Source organism: Haliotis cracherodii, unplaced genomic scaffold (genome assembly GCF_022045235.1).
Source record: "Haliotis cracherodii isolate W230 unplaced genomic scaffold, xgHalCrac1.p SCAF_6, whole genome shotgun sequence".
Classification (NCBI taxonomy): Eukaryota; Metazoa; Mollusca; class Gastropoda; order Lepetellida; family Haliotidae; genus Haliotis; species Haliotis cracherodii.
Genome location: NW_027266319.1, coordinates 42,518,959 through 42,539,877, shown reverse-complemented (window position 1 = coordinate 42,539,877; position 20,919 = coordinate 42,518,959). Strand labels below are relative to the sequence as shown.

Sequence of the window (20,919 nt, the reverse complement as noted above, 5' to 3'; positions counted from 1 at the left end):
TTTTGAGTAAGCTCCTACTAGCTCATAACTCATTTATTTCCTGAGAATATTCAAACAGAATTACTGGCCTACTCTAATCTGTTAATCATGGGCTGTGACCATTGTTAAGTGGGTAGACTGGCTGTGTTTGTTTAATCCCATCTACTCCACTGTCTTACTATGGGTGTCTCACTAATGGGATGTCTTACTAATGGGATGTAACCTTAATTTCAGTGTATTTCACAATGTTTTTATATTTTTAAAATACAATAAAACTTTAATAAGTTAAAAGCTTGTTGTTGAAGTCTACCTGCTTGTGGAAAACTGCCAAAAGATACCTATAAACCCTGGTCATCAGTAAGGAGTGTCATTAGATAAAGGGACTATAGTGCATTGATTGCAACATGCGTGGTAGGTAATACTGAAATACTTTTGTAGCTTCTGTGGCACAAGTGAGGGATTTTTATGTTTTTATTTTTTATTTCCTCCTATCAGCATTCCTGCCTCCTAAAATCCGTAATACCTGCGAAAAAAATTTCTCTCAAGTACCTTTTTTTTTTTTTTTTAAATTCCCTCCTCCATTCAGCCACTTTACCCGAAAAAATCTGTAATCCTATCAATTAAATTGGTCTGGCCTAAATAAAGTTTCAAATGTTGCATTCATAGCTTGAACATAGGAGAAAAGCACTGCATCATGCATATGGACTTATGAGCTGGTACAAAGTCATGTCAAAACACATTTCTCCTTGCCATTTCAGTCAGACTAATAAAAATGTCAAGACATAAACTGCCCATAATAAACACAATGTAGTGGTCTCTTAAAGGAAGAACAACACTCCTCCAGAAGCAGAAGTCACGCTCTTAATTGACAGGAGTATTGAGGCTGAAGGTGGCCAAGGGGAAGGGGGGAGGGGGAGGAGGGGCAGGATCAGAGCTGAGGAGGGGCAGGATCAGAGCTGAGGTGGGGAAGGTAGGGTCAGGATCAGAGCTGAGGTAGGGGAGGTAGGGTCAGGATCAGAGCTGAGGTGGGGGAGGTAGGGTCAGGATCAGAGCTGAGGTGGGGGAGCTGAGGTGGGGAAGGTGGGTCGGGATCAGAGCTGAGGTGGGGGTGGTGGGTCAGGATTAGAGCTTAGGTGGGTCAGGATTAGATCTGTGGTGGGTGCAGGTGGGATCAGGATCAGATCTGTGGTGGGGGAGGTGGATTCAAGATCAGAGCTGAGATGGGGGAGGTGGGGTCAGGATCAGAGCTGTGTTGGAGGAGGTGGGGTCAGGATGAGAGCTGAGGTGGGGGAGGTGGAATCAGGATGAGAGCTGTGTTGGGGGAGGTGGGGTCAGGATGAAAGCCGTGGTGGGGGAGGTAGGGTCAGGATTAGAGCTGTGGTGGGGAGGTGGGGTCAGGATCAGAGCTGAGGTGGGGGAGGTTTGATCAGGATGAGAGCTGTGGTGGGGGAGGTGGGATCAGGCTGAGAGCTGTGTTGGTGGTGGTGGTGTGTGGTGGTGTGTGGGGGGTGGGTCAGGATGAGAGCTGTGGTTGGGGGGGGTGGGGTCAGGCTGAGAGCTGTGTTGTTGTTGTTGTTGGTGGTGGTGTGTGTGTGTGGGGGGGGGGGGGGGGTCAGGCGAGAGCTGTGGTGGTGGTGGTGGTGGTGGTGGGGGGGGAGAGGTCAGGATCAGAGCTGAGGTAGGTGGAGGAGGTGTAAGGATGAGAGCTGTGGTGGGGGAGGTGGGGTCAGGATCAGAGCTGTGGTGGGTGGAGAGGAGGTGTAAGGATGAGAGCTGAGGTGGGGTCAGGAAGCATCATTCATCACATCTGCAACAAGATTATTCCAGAAGCATGTATAGCATAAGTGTGCAAGAGACCATAACTTTGCAAGAACCTGGATTCCCTGATCAAGTGCATCATTCTGGTAGATAAAGAGATGTTGATGCAAACCACATGACAAGGCTGCTATTAGAGCTGATCATTAAAACTATCAAATCAATCATTTTTTTTGGAAATGATTTTATTAATTTCCATCTTTGTTTACTGCTTGAAGTGCAACAATGAGAACCCTGCCCAGTGTAGTGGAACAGATCAAGGTCCTTGTCTCCTATTTGTCACAAACACAATGTGGTCAGTTGGCTGTAGAAGTACAAGTTGTTCACACAGGATGCTCTGCCACAAAACAATGTATACACTGTAGCAGACAGGGCATATAGAGACACATGCTGCAGACAGGGCACATAGAGACACATGCTGCAGACAGGGCACATAGAGACACATGCTGCAGACAGGGCACATTGAGACACATGCTGCAGACAGGGCACATAGAGACACATGCTGCAGACAGGGCACATTGAGACAAATGCTGCTGACAGGGCACATAGAGACACATGCTGCAGACAGGGCATATAGAGACACATGCTGCAGACAGGGCACACTGAGACACATGCTGCAGACAGGGCACACTGAGACACATGCTGCAGACAGGGCACATAGAGACACATGCTGCAGACAGGGCACATAGAGACACATGCTGCAGATATGGCACATAGAGACACATGCTGCTGACAGGGCATATAGAGACACATGCTGCAGACAGGGCACACTGCAACACATGCTGCAGACAGGGCACACAGAGACGAATGCTGCAGACAGGGCATATAGAGACACATGCTGCAGACAGGCCACACTGAGACAAATGCTGCTGACAGGGCACATAGAGACACATGCTGCAGACAGGGCACATTGAGACACATGCTGCAGACAGGGCACACTGAGACACATGCTGCAGACAGGGCACACTGAGACACATGCTGCAGACAGGGCACATAGAGACACATGCTGCAGACAGGGCACACTGCAACACATGCTGGCAAGGCAGGTTTCAAATGACATTCTGATCAAGCCTACCCCAACCACCTCATCCAACATACCCATTTACACTTGCTACATCAACATGGTGTCTTGGTTGCCACATACACAAAAAATCTCAAATCAATACAAGCAACAACATCCAGTGTCTCGAAACCTCTTACTGCAGTAGTCTAACACAAACACCTCAGGGATCGTGCTCAACTGTCATTGAACACAATCATTGATAAATGATATCAAAGATTCAGGTTTCTAAGAAAACCGTATTGATGCAAGTTGTTCACACAGGATGCTCTAGGTGGTCCATGTATATCCACATGTCCTACCACACAACCAACACATACAAGGCAATAAGGACTTTCTAGCAGATCAAACAAGATTATTGGAAAAACCCATTTTCTTGTCTTTATCAATTAAAGTCATTGTCTCGCAACAACATTCATGTTGGAGGCGGTTAAACTTCCTAAGAGTCCCGCTAAGGTGGTCGGTAACAAACCAGCCTGCCAGACATTTACCATGTTTACTCAAATGATATGTTAACTTTCTGTATTTCTTGAGATTACATATCTTAACAGTATGGAAAGAATGCATGTATTATTGTCTACTGTTCTAATTCCATTCAAGTCCAACAATGGACAGATCAGTAGTTTCAGATGCTCCCTTATTTATAAGTACTTGGTGTAAGTAAAGAGCAGCGGTAGAAACTAACATTTTTAGTCCACTAGTCCTTACAACGATAACATATAGAAAAACCAAAAAAAATTGGCAAATCTCTACTAGTCCTTATGATACCAAACTGCCCAATAGTTTGGTAAGGACAACAGGACTAGTGCCAATTTCTACCACTGAAAGGGGCTTCACTGTACATCAACAGATATATACAGAAAGACTCTCTCCGTGCACACATGGCATGGGGCAGAGGAAGTTTTAGTGCTGTTACGGATTGTTGAATTTCACTAATAATTGGGTCAGGCTTCAGACATCATGAATATGCATATATAATGTGTTATTATAATGTGAAGTGGCATCTACTTGAGAATATTTTGCCACTTGATTTTTTTTGTAAAAAGCATGACTAGTCTTTATAACTATACTGCTCCATTCATACAGGAATATTTCCTTCTTTCCATGATACACAAAAATACAGAGAAATATTGCTATAACAAAACAACTTACAAAACATTCTTTTCCCAGCTATCTTATGACTAGCTTTGTATGGAGTTCTATAACATCTCTGTACCTCAAAGGCATATGCATGACACATTTAATGCTCAGGAATATGTGTGGCAACATCAATGTAAGAAAATAAGATCTTTCTATTGATCGTAAAAACTTGTGAACAATATAATAAGTTGGTGCATTTCCAATTAGGAAAGAATATTTGTGGAAATTTCATCCATCTGTTTCATTTGAAGGAAGCAGGTGCCAATTGCAGATAAAGTTGGACTTGGGAGATGTAATTCTTAGTTAAACGATGAGGTACTTCTAGGCCAGAGCATCGTTATCCACATAATCTTAAATAAAAAGCTTTCAAGTATACAGTAAACTACGGTTATAACGAACTCGTGGGGACTACTAATTACAGTTCGTTATAACCGTAGTTCGTTATAAGCATGTATACAGAATAACTACAACAAATAGTCGGGACCAAATAAGTTAGTTCGTTATATCCGTCAGTTCGTTATAAGCGTGTTCGCTATAACCGTTGTTTACTGTACTTGACATTGTTGCTTTCTTATGTCCTTCAGTATAATACTCTTTTGTCACCATGAGCTTTCCCAGCTTATCCGGCCTTCTCCTATGAGGCTACTAAAGTCTTCCCTGTTCTTTACTTGCTGGTCCTCTAAATATCTGGGCCGAACCTTTTCCATGTCCTTAAGTGTAATTCTAACATTGTAGTAAGGACTGCTGACAGTTGTTTATTAACCTGGAAGTCCCTTTATCCTGAACATCCTGGGCTGAGATTGTCAGTGGTGTGGTTGCCTGCAGCAGGACTGCCTCAATATGCCTGGACACAGTGAGTGGGGAAGCAGGGAGAAGATCTGAGCCCTCCCCCAGTCAGCTTAACTCCATAATCCTCTTGTATGACAATCATTACATACGCTATGACATGGACACAAACCCATCAAACAATTCATATTTAAATCTCACTTACACAATGCAAGGAGACAGTTGCCCTGTAAACATATTCACCACACAGCGCCATTACTTCATGCCTGACAATATGACATTCACATGACTCGTTCACAGAAATCACAGCTTGTGTACACCAGACAGGCTGAAGAAATACACATCAATATTACTTACTAATCCTGGTAAATGTACACCAGCCTGACAAATGTCTTTTAGTCAGATAAACAACCAGACAAACAGACACCTGGGAATACCAGTAACCTGAAGAGAGGCTGAACAATGCTGGACCTTTCATGTAAAAGTCCATGTAAGTGGCACCTCCTACACCTCACTTCAGGCACTTACAGGGGAAATGCCACTAAATCTACGCAGGGAACATCTAAGCCTTAATTTCTGGGCCGCGTCCCAAACAAACCCTCTCATCCAAAACTTAATTAACCAAAACATTAGCCCAAGAAACCAAGCTCTAGCTTGCAAACACCCCTTACTCACCCCAATATCCCAAAGAATAACTAACTACCTCAATGAACACCAAACTCAAAATCTTAAACAAAACTGCAAAAAATCAAATATCTTCACCCCTGAACTCAAAATACCCCAAATAGACACAATGCTAGCAAACCAAATAAATAAACAAACCGACCCAAACATAGCTAAAACCACCACACTTGCATACATACATGAAAATTGGCCAAATTGGTGTCACATATACACTGACGGATCTTCAGACCCGATCTCCAACCACACAGGCTTCGGAGTCCATACCACACAACCAGTTATATCCACACAATCTTACCGACTCCCTAACAACCACCTCTATATTCATGGCCGAACTTATGGGCATGGCCTCAGCCTGCAAAACCAACAATCTAAAAACAACAATAAAATCCTAATTCTCACCGTCTCCCTTAGTGGACTACAAGCCCTCCAAAACAAAAATACCAAAAAACGACATAAATTAATAAACCAAATACTTAAAAGCTCCAACGACCTAACAAAAGCAGGCAAACAAATAACCTTCTTGTGGATCCCAACCCACGCAGGAATTTACCGCAACAAGAGCGCCGATAAAACAGCTAAATTATCTCTCAAAATACCAGAAATAAGCCTAAACCTACCCATCTCAAAATCAGAAATTAAAAGTGTAAACAAACAAAAAATAACCAAAAAATGGCATAATCAATATCAAAACTCAAATAGCTCAGAAAACCACTAGCCAAACCTAAAATCCTATACCCCTCAAAAAAAATTGACAGATTAATTACAAAACTCCAAACAGGACACACTAACCTAAACAAGCATGAAATACTCACATACCCCGCCAATATGACATGTCGGATGTGTGCAATGCATTAACTCCTGTGAACTATGTTCACTGAGCCTTTTTGAAAAGAAATATACTACGTTTTTCAAGATCTGCTCCAGAAACGAGGACTACCTCCATTTTCAGTCTAAATCAAAGTCGTTGCCATGGAAACTCAAAAAATAACTTTTTTAAAAATCCCAAACTATCAAAAGGCACCAGTTCACCACTAGATCTATCTATGTGCCAAGTTTGGTGAAGAAATATGGTACGGTTTTCAAGATCTGCTCCGGAAACGAGGACTACTGCCATTTTCAGTCTAAATCAAAGTCGTTGCCATGGAAACTCGCAAAATAACTTTTTTTTATATCCCAAACTATCAAAAGGCACCAGTTCACCACTAGACCTATCAATGTGCAACATATGGTTAAGAAAAATGGTACGGTTTTCAAGATCTGCACCGGAAACGAGGACTACCACCATTTTCAGTCTAAATCAAAGTCGTTGCCATGGAAACTCAAAAAATAACTTTTTTAAAAATCCCAAACTATCAAAAGGCACCAGTTCACCACTAGATCTATCTATGTGCCAAGTTTGGTGAAGAAATATGGTACGGTTTTCAAGATCTGCTCCGGAAACGAGGACTACTGCCATTTTCAGTCTAAATCAAAGTCTTTGCCATGGAAACTCGCAAAATAACTTTTTTTTATATCCCAAACTATCAAAAGGCACCAGTTCACCACTAGACCTATCAATGTGCAACATATGGTTAAGAAAAATGGTACGGTTTTCAAGATCTGCTCCGGAAACGAGGACTACAACCATTTTCAGTCTAAATCAAAGTCGTTGCCATGGAAACTCAAAACATAACTTTTTTTTATATCCCAAACTATCAAAAGGCACCAGTTCACCACTAGATCTATCTATGTGCCAAGTTTGGTGAAGAAATATGGTACAGTTTTCGAGATCTGCTCCGGAAACGAAATGTGACGGACGGACGGACGGCACTTATTCCTATATCCCCCTTCCACTTCGTGGCGGGGGATAATAACCACCTAAAAAAACTTAAAAGGCACACCACTGGCAACTGCCCCCACTGCAAACAACCCGAAACCACAGAACACGCACTCATCCACTGCACCCACTACCAAACACACAGAACCACACTACAAACCACCCTCAATCTAAATAAGGTTCCTACTCTAGATGAAATACTAAACCCTCAAAATAAACTAGAAAACTTCAAGGCCCTAGGCGTATTCCTAATCAAAACAGACCTAATTAAGCGCATTTAAAAACTAATTAATCTCCTTAGTTTCCTCCTCCACCCACCTCAGCATTTATTCCAAATTTAAAAATTCCAAAAAATCAATATAATTAAGCAACCCCTAAAAGCCCCCTCTTGGGTTGCACACACCACTTTCACCCTTTTCGGAATACACTAAATGGTCTGGCCAGGCCCTTGTGCGAAATACGCTACAGTCGGAAAGCGCACGTTAAATCTTCTATATCAGTCAGTCAGTTAGGAGAACCTGTGTCTTAAACTGACACTGTTCAGATAGGACTTCGAGTTTTAAACTTTCATCTACTCGTGTTAATACATTTGATGTAAAAATCACTCAGGTAGGATTCTCTAGATCTTGAAACTTAAATGCAAATTATTTCAATATAATTCAGCACAATCCTGTTTTCTGAACAACCTCAGAAATGTCCACAATGTCAGCTAAACGAAAAAACACAGATATCATACAAGTGTCAGACTTGGGTAAGCCTTGGCAGGATAAAAAGGTGTTCTTCCCTGTAAAGTCTGAACACAAACTGTCGGGTTCCTTTGTAACTGATGTGTGAAAGGGTGTGAATCTCCTGAGCTTTATCGCATGACAAACAATTTGATCACCTTCGCCTCAAATGAAAAGGTTGAGATGGTCATGCACATGATTGTAAGTCAAACCCCTACCTTTCAGCACACAAGTCATCAGGGCAGTGTCATCAACTCATAATGCATGTTGGAAGCAGGATTCCTGGACAAGTCCTATCAGTTGAGATCATAAAAACAAATGAAGCTCAGTATCATATACAAGCATGCTCATTAGCATGCTGGAAACAACAGATGAATCCTCCCAAAACGTAGACCTGCCAAAACGCAGACCCGTTAAAACAACACTCGTTATGGCTGGTTGCATCAGCAATAAGTACCCTGTACCCTTGATTAAGTAAAATGGTATCACCCATGTAACAAGAAAGAAAGCTGGGTAGATTTCACAATTTTTTATTCAAATGTTATGTCATTGTCATTTCTACCCCTTGGATCAGTTCGATGAATCTGAAGATACCAGTACACATTTTCATTCTTCGTCCTGTTCTTAGCATATGTGTAGCCCTCTAGGAGAACTTGTGGGGCACCTTTCTGAGACAAGACATACTCAACTTTCGTAAGTCCGGCCATAGCTTAATTGGATGAGGTTGAAGCTGATTTATTGGTTTTTAGGTTTGAAGCTCATGTTCAAATATTTTATATGTTACACCATAAACAAGAGAAGGAAGTATGAGTGATTGAGAACATTTGGTATATTCTTACACAAATCCCACAACTTGTTTAAAGGTATGTTTGAATAAGATTTGTGATGTACCGGGAGCAGATTAAAGAAAGGAGAAGTTTTTTTAAGACAATGTTGTTGTTGTCCACTACTGCTCATTGTCTCAACATATTGATAATCCCTCATAGCAGGGGAGTAGACCAGTCCATTCATTAATTAGGTGTTACCAGCATGGCCCAATTAATTAGTGAGCTAATTTTAACTGCTTTTTGGGAGGTCTGCATTTTAGAGGTCTACGTTATGGGAGGGAACTGAAACTTAGCTCCATTGATAATCATGCTCTAATTGGTTAGCTGAATGTTGGCATACATTAGAAATACAGATTGGCATTATGCATTTTGGGGGTGATCACTGAACTAGACCAATATTCTTGAGAAGGAAATCTAAATGAGGCATGTATCTATGCTGGGAAATGTTGAGAGTTAGAATCTATCTTCTGAAGCAGATCCAAATTTAAGTACTTTTGGAGCCTGTGAGAACCTCGGAGTGGTTGGACAAATTTCTCTCATTGATATTAAAAGTGTGCCATATGTTGAAAATATTACTGACTTGACTCCAAACCAAAGTATAACACAGATGGACACAAATAGCAACATATATATGCAAAACCATATTTGGCCCATAAATGTCCAGACAAGTAGACTTCAACTTCTCACAGGTAGATTTTAAGTAACATGTATTATTTGCTCAATACTGACCCCCAGCTGACCTTGTGAACTTCAGCAGCCTTTTGTGTATGACTATCCATAGTCTGGTCCAAACCCTTCTTATCGGTGTTCACAATATGCAGATGATGCCAGAAGCCAGAGCCCCAGTGTAGCATTATAAACTCTATTAAATGTCTATCCTTGAGTTGCTTCAAGAGATAGGACACATCAGCAGTGCCACAACAATACAGAATACAGTTCTCAATCCCATTATCAGGTATTGAACACTTGGTTTAAGCTGTTTGTTGTAAATCCTACCTAAACCTTATGCATGACTTAGGCAGTGATCCTCAGAGGGACATCAGCTCCAAATAACATTGGAAACCATGTATTTAAATGAATAATATTAAGCTCTTCTCTAAGGACACATGGCTGTGAAGAATGTCCCTGCTGCCATCTTCTGGTTATTGTCTTATTACGATCTGACAGCACCAAATTAATAATAATAGGTTTCCTGTCTGTGCCAAACATTCTGGTCTACTAGCCTGAAGCTGTCACCTGACATCATTTCCAGTACATTTGAGTGTCAGTATATGGACTTTTATCAGCTAGGCTAACTTGATCAAAAGAAATGTCACTAGATCCAGGTGTGGGATGAGTGGCAAACTTTAGAATGAAAGTCTTAGTCGTGTATGATATCACACTTTCCTGTTCCACTGAACTGACATGACTGAATTTCACGATACATCAGCATTAACAAAGGTTAAACAGTGTGAATTTTAAATATATTCAAGGCCGATCAAAATAGCTTTCACATTGGATCTTTATCCATCTGTCATCAGAAGCAGGGAGTAGATTTGTGACACTAATCACTCAGATTTCCAGGAGACTGCATAGGCTATAAACTGTTACATACCCTGAATTGACTTAACCCCCCAAGTCAGATATGGAGACTTAAATCCTGATAAAAGTAAGTAAATACCCATTAACAATACAGGAAAGAGCGTGCCTACAGTGTGCTTGGTATATATGTGCCCCAAGCAACCTGCATAATGCACATCATTAACTTTGTTCTACAAATTAATCCTTGAAATATCAAGTGCAGTACAAAGCCAACAGCTTATAAGCCCTTGTTGGGGTTATCTGAGCTCCCAACGCCGTCCTGTTGCCAGGGTACACACGTGACAGTCCAACTCTATGCAGCGAAGCAGGGTCCAAGTCCATCATCTGGTGCACCTATGGACTATATCTGTATGAATTTCCAATACTCTGCTTCATTGTTAAAGTTCTCTCACCTCTTGTCTTATGACAGGCACAATGGTTGAAATGTGTGCTCATGTTAAAGATCAAGGTTATATTTCCCATTTGAAATATATCTATGAGTGTTTCAGTTTGGGACAATTTCAAGCCAGACAGATGCACTGTCAAGTCAAATAAATTGCTAATCAAGTTTTTATGTTACCAGTGCAGATTAAAAACAAATAACTTCAGATGAGAATAATTTACACTCATTAAGTTATTATCCTTTATATTATTAACTAAATCTTCAAGATTTCAAGACCGTCAGAATGAGTGAGTGATTTAACAATATTCCAGACATATGTCACAGCACACCAGCCACATTAAACCCATCATGCATGGAGAAATGAAACCCTGGGTTTTGGCAAGCCCACAACTTTATCAACTTGGCCATCTCCAGGATGTCATGAACTTGTACTGAGGGCCCTTGGAGATGTTGTTCTCTCTGGAGTTGACAGTACACCAAGCTGGTTGATGGGGTCACCCACCACCACATTTCCTCCATAAAGCTGACAGCAGCTGAACACCAATAGTGTCAGTGCCACAAGTCACATGTTTGACAATACTTCAGATGCACTAGAAATGGGCAAATATTTCCTTTGTCTTGAATGTCATCTTGTCCTGTCAATAACACTGGGTGGTGGTCAACAGGGTAAATGAAGTAATATATGTGGTACCATAGTCAAGAATGTAGACAACAGGATTTATGTACTAGTTGATTGTTCATTGTACTTGTTGATTGTTCAGTTTTGGTCACAAGTTTAGTTATATTATGAGTCCATAGATAAAACAATAAAATTATGACCCTGGATGAAAGTCGTAAAAAACTACTGTAAATCTCGAAATTTACATGAGCGTGAATTTAATACGAAAAATGCAACGGGTTTTTGTTCACATCAATGAAACTTTGCATTTATGTCTCCAAAATGACATCAACAATAAGGCAGCCTAACTGCACACTTTGGACGGTTACTTACTTACATTGGGAATTTAACTTGTGCTTTAAGTGTTTCCAACATATGCGTATTTCGCCCACGGCCATTTAGTGTTTGGTTGAAAAGGGTATGTGCAAATAGGTGGCTTTTATGGGTGTTTACTTAATTTGGAGACAAAATTTGGAATTTTGAAATATGCCATGCAAATGAGGGGGGGGGGGGGGGGGGGACTAAATGGAGTTTGTGTGTTTCTATAGGTTTTGGACACTGGACTGACTGACTGAGGTTGGGGATTTTACGTACAAACTTACTTACTTTGGAGATTTAACGTGCTCTTTCCGACTGATGCGTATTTCGCACACGGGCCCCGCCAGGCCATTTAGTGTGTTTCCGAATGGGGCCAAAGTGGTGTGTGCAACCCAAGAGGGGGCTTTAGGGGTTGCTTATATACAATTTGGGAATTTTGAGATTTGGAATAGATGCCGATGGGGTTGGGGAAGAGAACTAAGTGAGCTGGGTATGGTGGATGTTTGTTTGTTTATGTGATTTTGATAGTAATTTGTTTTAGGTGGTTAACTAGGTTGGTGTGTCCTGTTTGGAGTTTAGTGATTACTCTGTTGATTTTTTTTATGGATGGAGAATTTTTGGTTTGGTTTGTGGTTTGCTTTTGGCTATTTGAGTTTAGATATAGGTTATGCCATTTTTTTTGTGATTTTTTGCTTGTTTACACTTTTAATTTCTGATTTTGAGATGGGTAAGTTTAAGCTTATTTCTGGGATTTTGAGGGATAGTTTAGCTGCTTTATCGGCGTTTTCATTACCGTATATTCCTACGTGGACAGTGGAAATACCAACTTTAATATATACAAAAACACAATAGATATTCGGTGAGTTATCACTGCTGGGGTCAAGAGTTCTACCCACTTGTGTCAAACTAGGCATCATTGACCACTCTAATCAGTGAACTGTTGTTGGTTCAATTATTCTATTTTTGAGTCAGCAAAATAAACATATAACCTGCATGTAGTCTTTAGAAAAAAACACTGTTTATTGTTATTACAGAAGTGTTTTACTTAGTGCTAATAGGCGGTACTATTTCCAGTTTGACTGAATTAAGGTAAGGATATTTATAATTCCACTGGGCATGGGGTGGGGGGAGTCACACTTTTGGCTAGGGGTCAGCCTTTGTATATAATTTGGACACGCATTAATTTCAAGATTTACAGTATTTGATACAAATCACAAAACACAACACTACACACATTACATTTATGCATGCCTCATAGTGATTAACATTACAGTGATGTTGTTTGATGACATCTGAAGGCGCCAACTACAAACGTGTTACTTCAACTTCACACAAAACACATGGCATGTTCAGGGAAAGGGAAACTCAAGGACAATTGGCTAAGTAACATCCATATTTCAGAGCTCTAGATAAGCATTTGGCTATTTGGGTATTTTACCCATGGGTTTCATTTTGATTGGGTATCTACAATTCTTAGAGGTATTCAAATATGTTTTACCTACCTGTTTCTTGACAGTTGGGTTTTTAATTTAAAACCTGTTTCATAACAATCCCCTTCAATGATTTAAAACTATGTTAATATTAGTATACCCGTCTTTGTCTGCTTGTGACTCCCTTTCCGGGAAGCATATTTTTGTTTGCAAATCTTAGCATTGTAAGAAAGGCACTTTTTTAAAATCACCAATCAGCGACTGTTTAAGATACAACATGTACATTGACTAAGCATGATGTGCTTTTCAAATGGAATCTAAGTATCAGTATGGTTGTCGCACAAGCTTTTCCAAATGTAACTGTCGGTAAGTGAATTTCACGATAGATGTAATGACTGAGTATCACTATCAGCCTAACAGTTTTAAAATACATAATTGTTTTATCTAATACTTATAATATACACATTAATTTTATTTCAATAGCTTGTTTATAGTTTTTGCTGTGTAATTGATACATATGGATTTTATTTGTCTGCATATTTCAGTTTATTTAATGCGTTTTTTACACAAATACACAGCTGATCTCTAGCTCTGATATTTTCATCATTTTCATATGTAACATTTTTGTGAATTTCGTAAAAATAATTGTAAAAAAGACAAGCATACATATCTGCATACATTTGGAAAGGGTCATCTCTTTTTATTCAATCATTGATAAAAAACAAATACCACCCGATCCTCATAACTGATCTGCTGCAACTTATAGTATACCACCCCAAACAATTGAAAAAAATTATTATTATAAATGTGGCACATATTAACAAAAACCTTCAGTCACTCTCCACTCATACTGTGAGCTAATTATTTCTGCCGGGATCCTGTAGGCGGGAATAATACTGTATGCACGGACGGTCACTGCCCTAAGAGAAACAACAGTGTACTTGTAAGACACATCATTATGAAGACCCCCATATAGCTATTGTCCTACTGTCTGCTTCCACAGTACTGGATCAGACACTGCTAAAACACAGCCAATGGCACATTTCTTTGAAAAATGACAGATTCAGAATAAAAAGGGCACATTGATCTTTGTGATATGTCAGACTATTAGTTCAGTCCCTAACACAATTAACCGCAATCCATCCTTATCATCGGCAGTCCCTAATGCAAGGAGGCTGTCACAGAAACACATACAATCAAATTAGTGAAGAAGACTTTCCAGCTCCTGTTGCTTCTCTATCACTCCCTTTATCTTCCAACCTGAGGTGCCTCTTCAGCACTCATCACAGCCACATTGGAGTCCTGGCAGCTTATACATGGAGACTACATTACTTGCTGATCATTGCCATACATAAAGTACCCACACAGCACCTCCGTCCAACTCCTCAATTAACTCCTGATGTTGGAAAATTAACACCACATGACTCATCTCACTTCATGTAGCTTGTCAAGAACTATCAATTTTAACTCAATTATTACTCGGCAAAAGTATACCTTTAAAATTCTCCTTTTAAGCTGTAAAGGCCGATTCAGTGGAATGTAATGTTCCATACCTCCAAATTGAAGGATTATGTGGTAGGGAAATCTTGTTTTTTAACATTTTCAAAAGACACTTTTCATATTATTTGATACAAAAGAATTGTTGGGATAAGGCACTGAAGACTTTGATAGCTAAGTTGTTGGAGTCCACGCCATAACCTTGAAACACTCCTATGAAAATCGCAGAAAGTATGTGAGTAAGTGAGTGAGAATGGTTTAACAAAAAAGAATGTTTTTTTCAATATTCCAGCAATATGCCGGCGGGGGACGTCAGAAAGGGGCTTCACATATTGACACATTAACCCGGACCGCTTTAACCACTAGGCTTCCCCACTGCCCCCAGTAAGTATGTGAAAATCAAGTACCATATTCGACGAAATAACTGCCCAGGGTGCTCGCAAAATTTTTATTAGAATATTGGTGAAAGAGTTGAAAGATCGTAAATTTTGTGGTTTATGCTGACAGCCTGAAATGATACAGAAGAAAAGTCTGTGCATATTATACACTACAGATATATTTTTCAAGAATTTAATTGCCCGTAATTAAGGGTGCATATATCACACAAGTGTGTATTATACACGAATAAATAATAAATGTCTTGCGTACATTGATCATTGATCTAACGGAAGGGTGCTAATTGGGATTGTTCACTAGACAATATATTAACAAATATCGCCATGGGCGCTTATTAGAGCGGGGCGATTATTACGTCGAATACGGTAATCTCATACCCCTGCCTTACTTCTTCCATCACATACCTCTGTCCTATTTACAGCCAGTGCCTGTCAATCCCTTAGACCACATGTTAATTTTGACCAGATGCGGATTTTACAAAATAATATCTTTGTGATACAAACTTGGTTCCTCCACGGACATATACAAGTCCGTGGTTCCTCTTATACTGGTTAGGCACCAGATGAAGGAGAAGAATATTTATTGTACATAAACACCCACAGGGGGCAGGGTTCAAAACATGAACATGACTAATTAAACATTAACTTACACAATAGAATACAAATATTGCTATGATTATACTGTTGGAGAGGAGGATGTGTTTATAGTTACATAACACTGCCTAATGTCAAGCTGGGCAATGGATGAGAAACTCTTGAATGTCTACTGACAGTCTAATGTCAAAACAAGATCCTAGATTTTCTGTGAATTGGCATGTCAATGGCACAGGCAGTCAAGCCTACTATGTCTACACAAGGTCACATCAATTTGAGCTCTGCATTTTTGGCAAATGAATGACGCCATTCTGTAGACGAACACAAACCCTGTGTATTTCTTGCTGTGACAAACATTCATTAAGCATTTAAGGAACTTTATCCATGATTAAATATGTCGTTTGCTGTCAGATTCAACCAGGCATGACAACTGTTCATAAACATGAAATAGATTCCTTTTACCGAATTTCCGTTCATATTAAGTTACAAAGTGTGTGTGTAGGTAGTCTGTGCCTGTGCCTGTGTGTCTTATAGTTGGTGTGCATGTGCGTGTTTGTGTGTGCATGTGTATGTCTGCCTCTGTGTATGTGTGTGTGAGAGAAAGTAGGTGTGCCTGTGTGTGTGTTTGTGTGCTTGTATGGTGTGTGTGAGAGTAGGTGTGCCTGTGCGTGTGTTTGTGTGCAGTTAATATCCCCAATACATTGTAAAGAAGGAGTACGTCTTATGTGGAGTTACATGTGGTACCTGTTATCCAGACCGGGGAATGTTGAGCATGAATGTAGTGTTTATTTCTATACAATCACCTGATGACAAATGACACATCTGTGACAGAATGGAACTTTTTGGTGTCCTTGTTTGTGTCAGTGTGACACAGCTGACAGTGTCCTGACTGCGAGTCACCAGACACTATGACGGCTGCAGTGGCTCACTCACTAGCATGTTGTAATGGGAAAACCGTATGTCTCCACAGTGAGGGGCTGAAGGACCGGCTAGGAAAGTCAGGGCAGTCCAATGTTGCTATTCCTGTTGGAGAGGGGATTCACTCCAGGGACCACAAGTCAAACTGAGAATGTCTTCTCACAGCACCAGCATCAGGACAAAGTTCACAGCATCTGTCTCCCATATAGGACAGTGTAATCAATATGTGTATCACTTTATAAAATGAGACACATAAATATTGTTCTTGTACAAAACGACAGCTTTACACAGTAAAAATACAATCAATTTAGTTCTCCTCAGTAATGATTGAATTAAGATAGATTTGGTAACATGTGGTGGGCTGCCATGTTCACAGTGAGAAGTATATATGAGATTCTACTACCTGTACGACTTTTTCCTCTATTGCATGTGACGGCCTACGAGATCGGCTCAGCATAGGCTGTAAGTTGGCCATCTTGTATCCTCCTCCTCCAACAGTAACAACAGTCCCCGCGGCACACAACGTCTGTCTGCTACACCTGGGAGAGGCAACACTGGCTGGCTTGCTGGCTGGCCCCACTGTCACACAGCAGGCTGGCAGTGAGAGGCAGCGACAGATGACTGGGACACTCACTCACTGTATGTGTGTGCGAGACTGTGTCCAGGCAGGCAGTGTGTGAGATCGAAGCGACAAGTTGTGTACATAGATAGGACTGGCCTGGCTAATCTAGCCACGAGGTGAATTTCCCTCTTGAGGTTGGGAGATTAAACTCCACTGCCACCTGCTGATACACGCCACTCCTGTAGTGGGAAGTACTGCCTGGGTTCAGATCCTGGTCCTCACTACAGCAACAGGTATATGGCTCGCTGCTTCCAGCGAGTGATGATGCCTAGGATCTAGTTTAGCTATTCCCAGGTAACAACAGGTTTGCTGGATGTCACAATGAATGAGGAGTTACAGAAAACAAGCTAACCAATCCAGAAGCTCTGTTATGTTTCCCCAGTTAAGTGGATTTGTACCTTGACAAACTCTACCAACAACTGAGATGTTTTCAAATCAAGACTGAAAGCAAGGTAAGATTATTAAATTTGCTTCTATCTAAATTTGGAACAACCACTTACCTTTTGATCTACTTGAAGTCTACTTTTATTTACTTTCATACCACTTATACACATAATTCTTCAGGATAAACATCACATATCATGTTGTACATTTTCAACTGGCAAATTAATCTTCAAAGCAATGCCAAAGTAGGCAAGCATCATAAATTGCTGGCACTAACAAGTGGCAAGGGAGGATAGTTTAATTTATGACATATCACACCATATAGCTGACAGACATGAGCTTGCACAGACCCTCTACCTCCTCAACCCACATGGTCACATGATGGGGTTATGGTCCACCCCACTGCAGCTAGAAGGGATCCCCAGATATGGAAACAGCCTAGGCAGTGGTAATATTCCTCATGTGCTATCAGTTTCATCTGCATAGCTGTAACAGTCTGGGGATTTGAGGGAGATGCCCCATCTAATGCATGGCTACAGCTGCACGATCACATGTCTCTGTCGACACATAGCTACAGCTGCACTATCACATGTCTCTCTGTCAACCCAATGGCTACAGCTGCACTATCACATGTCTCTCTGTTGACCCCATGGCTACAGCTGTACTATCACATGTCTGTCAACTCATGGCTACAGCTGCACCATCACATGTCTCTGTCGACTCCATGGCTACAGCTGCACTATCACATGTCTCTCTGTCTACCCCATGGCTACAGCTGTACTATCACATGTCTCTGTCGACCCCATGGCTACAGCTGCACTAATATATGTCTCTCTGTCTACGTCATGGCTACAGCTGCACTATCAATTGTCTCCCCGAGTGTCTTCCCCACAGACAGCTCACATATCCCAATCCTACAGCAAGTTGGACAAGTAAATATTGCAAAAATGAAACTTTATATAAGTTTTTTAAGACTGAGACAGGAACATAGCTAAAAATACGCATCAAAGGTTGAAACACCTTCTAAATGTGAAAACCTGGAATAAGGAGAGGGATATGTCATCAGGGTCATAACTATTCTTGTAAAATCATGGGACTGTTTATCCATTCTTTTAAAAGTTGATTGCTTGAAGAAAATGCAGACACTTATTTCGGAATGTTGATAGACTTGGCAGCATGCCTGGTGTTCTGCTGATAAACATGACATCTAGCCTGTCTCCACAAGCCTGTACCCGACAATGTTGTACACATTAGTTTCCATCCTGCCTAAGCCAAAGCTAGCCAAACAGTTCAAGGAAACAACAATAAGCATTTATGAACAATAGTCACATATCACACTGACAAGGCACATATGCAACTTAAGTTGCTGAAGTGTCACTGTACAGTAAACCTACAGACATAAGGGCCGGACACACGTGTGTTGCTGAACTGTCACTGTAAAGTAAACCTACAGACATAAGGGCCGGACACACGTGTGTTGCTGAACTGTCACTGTACAGTAAACCTACAGACATAAGGGCCGGACACACGTGTGTTGCTGAACTGTCACTGTAAAGTAAACCTACAGACATAAGGGCCGGACATACGTGTGTTGCTGAACTGTCACTGTACAGTAAACCTACAGACATAAGGGCCGGACACACGTGTGTTGCTGAACTGTCACTGTACAGTAAACCTACAGACATAAGGGCCGGACACACGTGTGTTGCTGAACTGTCACTGTAAAGTTAACCTACAGACATAAGGGCCGGACACACGTGTGTTGCTGAACTGTCACTGTACAGTAAACCTACAGACATAAGGGCCGGACATACGTGTGTTGCTGAACTATCACTGTACAGTAAACCTACAGACATAAGGGCCGGACACACGTGTGTTGCTGAACTGTCACTGTACAGTAAACCTACAGACATAAGGGCCGGACATACGTGTGTTGCTGAACTGTCACTGTACAGTAAACCTACAGACATAAGGGCCGGACACACGTGTGTTGCTGAACTGTCACTGTAAAGTAAACCTACAGACATAAGGGCCGGACACACGTGTGTTGCTGAACTGTCACTGTACAGTAAACCTACAGACATAAGGGCCGGACATACGTGTGTTGCTGAACTGTCACTGTACAGTAAACCTACAGACATAAGGGCCGGACACACGTGTGTTGCTGAACTGTCACTGTACAGTAAACCTACAGACATAAGGGCCGGACACACGTGTGTTGCTGAACTGTCACTGTAAAGTAAACCTACAGACATAAGGGCCGGACATACGTGTGTTGCTGAACTGTCACTGTACAGTAAACCTACAGACATAAGGGCCGGACATACGTGTGTTGCTGAACTGTCACTGTACAGTAAACCTACAGACATAAGGGCCGGACATACGTGTGTTGCTGAACTGTCACTGTACAGTAAACCTACAGACATAAGGGCCGGACACACGTGTGTTGCTGAACTGTCACTGTACAGTAAACCTACAGACATAAGGGCCGGACATACGTGTGTTGCTGAACTGTCACTGTACAGTAAACCTACAGACATAAGGGCCGGACACACGTGTGTTGCTGAACTGTCACTGTACAGTAAACCTACAGACATAAGGGCCGGACACACGTGTGTTGCTGAACTGTCACTGTACAGTAAACCTACAGACATAAGGGCCGGACACACGTGTGTTGCTGAACTGTCACTGTACAGTAAACCTACAGACATAAGGGCCGGACACACGTGTGTTGCTGAACTGTCACTGTACAGTAAACCTACAGACATAAGGGCCGGACATACGTGTGTTGCTGAACTGTCACTGTACAGTAAACCTACAGACATAAGGGCCGGACACACGTGTGTTGCTGAACTGTCACTGTACAGTAAACCTACAGACATAAGGGCCGGACATACGTGTGTTGCTGAACTGTCACTGTACAGTAAACCTACAGACATAAGGGCCGGACACACGTGTGTTGCTGAACTGTCACTGTAAAGTAAACCTACAGACATAAGGGCCGGACACACGTGTGTTGCTGAACTGTCACTGTACAGTAAACCTACAGACATAAGGGCCGGACATACGTGTGTTGCTGAACTATCACTGTACAGTAAACCTACAGACATAAGGGCCGGACACACGTGTGTTGCTGAACTGTCACTGTACAGTAAACCTACAGACATAAGGGCCGGACATACGTGTGTTGCTGAACTGTCACTGTACAGTAAACCTACAGACATAAGGGCCGGACATACGTGTGTTGCTGAACTGTCACTGTACAGTAAACCTACAGACATAAGGGCCGGACATACGTGTGTTGCTGA

At 41.4% G+C, this 20,919-nt stretch overlaps 1 protein-coding gene and 1 long non-coding RNA gene across 3 annotated transcripts in view; one reads left to right on the top strand and one right to left on the bottom strand.

Moving 5' to 3' along the window:
- Positions 1-20,919, bottom strand: part of LOC139446108 (putative adenosylhomocysteinase 3) — a 165,640-nt gene that overhangs the window by 108,826 nt on the left and 35,895 nt on the right. Inside the window, exon 1 of one of the 2 annotated variants that reach the window (XM_071227388.1) lies at positions 17,009-17,313. The exons of the other annotated variant lie outside the window; for it this stretch is intronic. Within the exon in view, the coding sequence (XP_071083489.1) occupies positions 17,009-17,080 (72 nt within the window). The 5' untranslated portion in view covers positions 17,081-17,313. Of the gene's footprint in view, positions 1-17,008; positions 17,314-20,919 lie in introns of those variants that run through there. 2 annotated transcript variants of the gene reach the window in all.
- The window catches only part of LOC139446109 (uncharacterized), a 51,924-nt gene that overhangs the window by 20,038 nt on the left and 10,967 nt on the right, over positions 1-20,919 (top strand). The window lies entirely within an intron of this gene.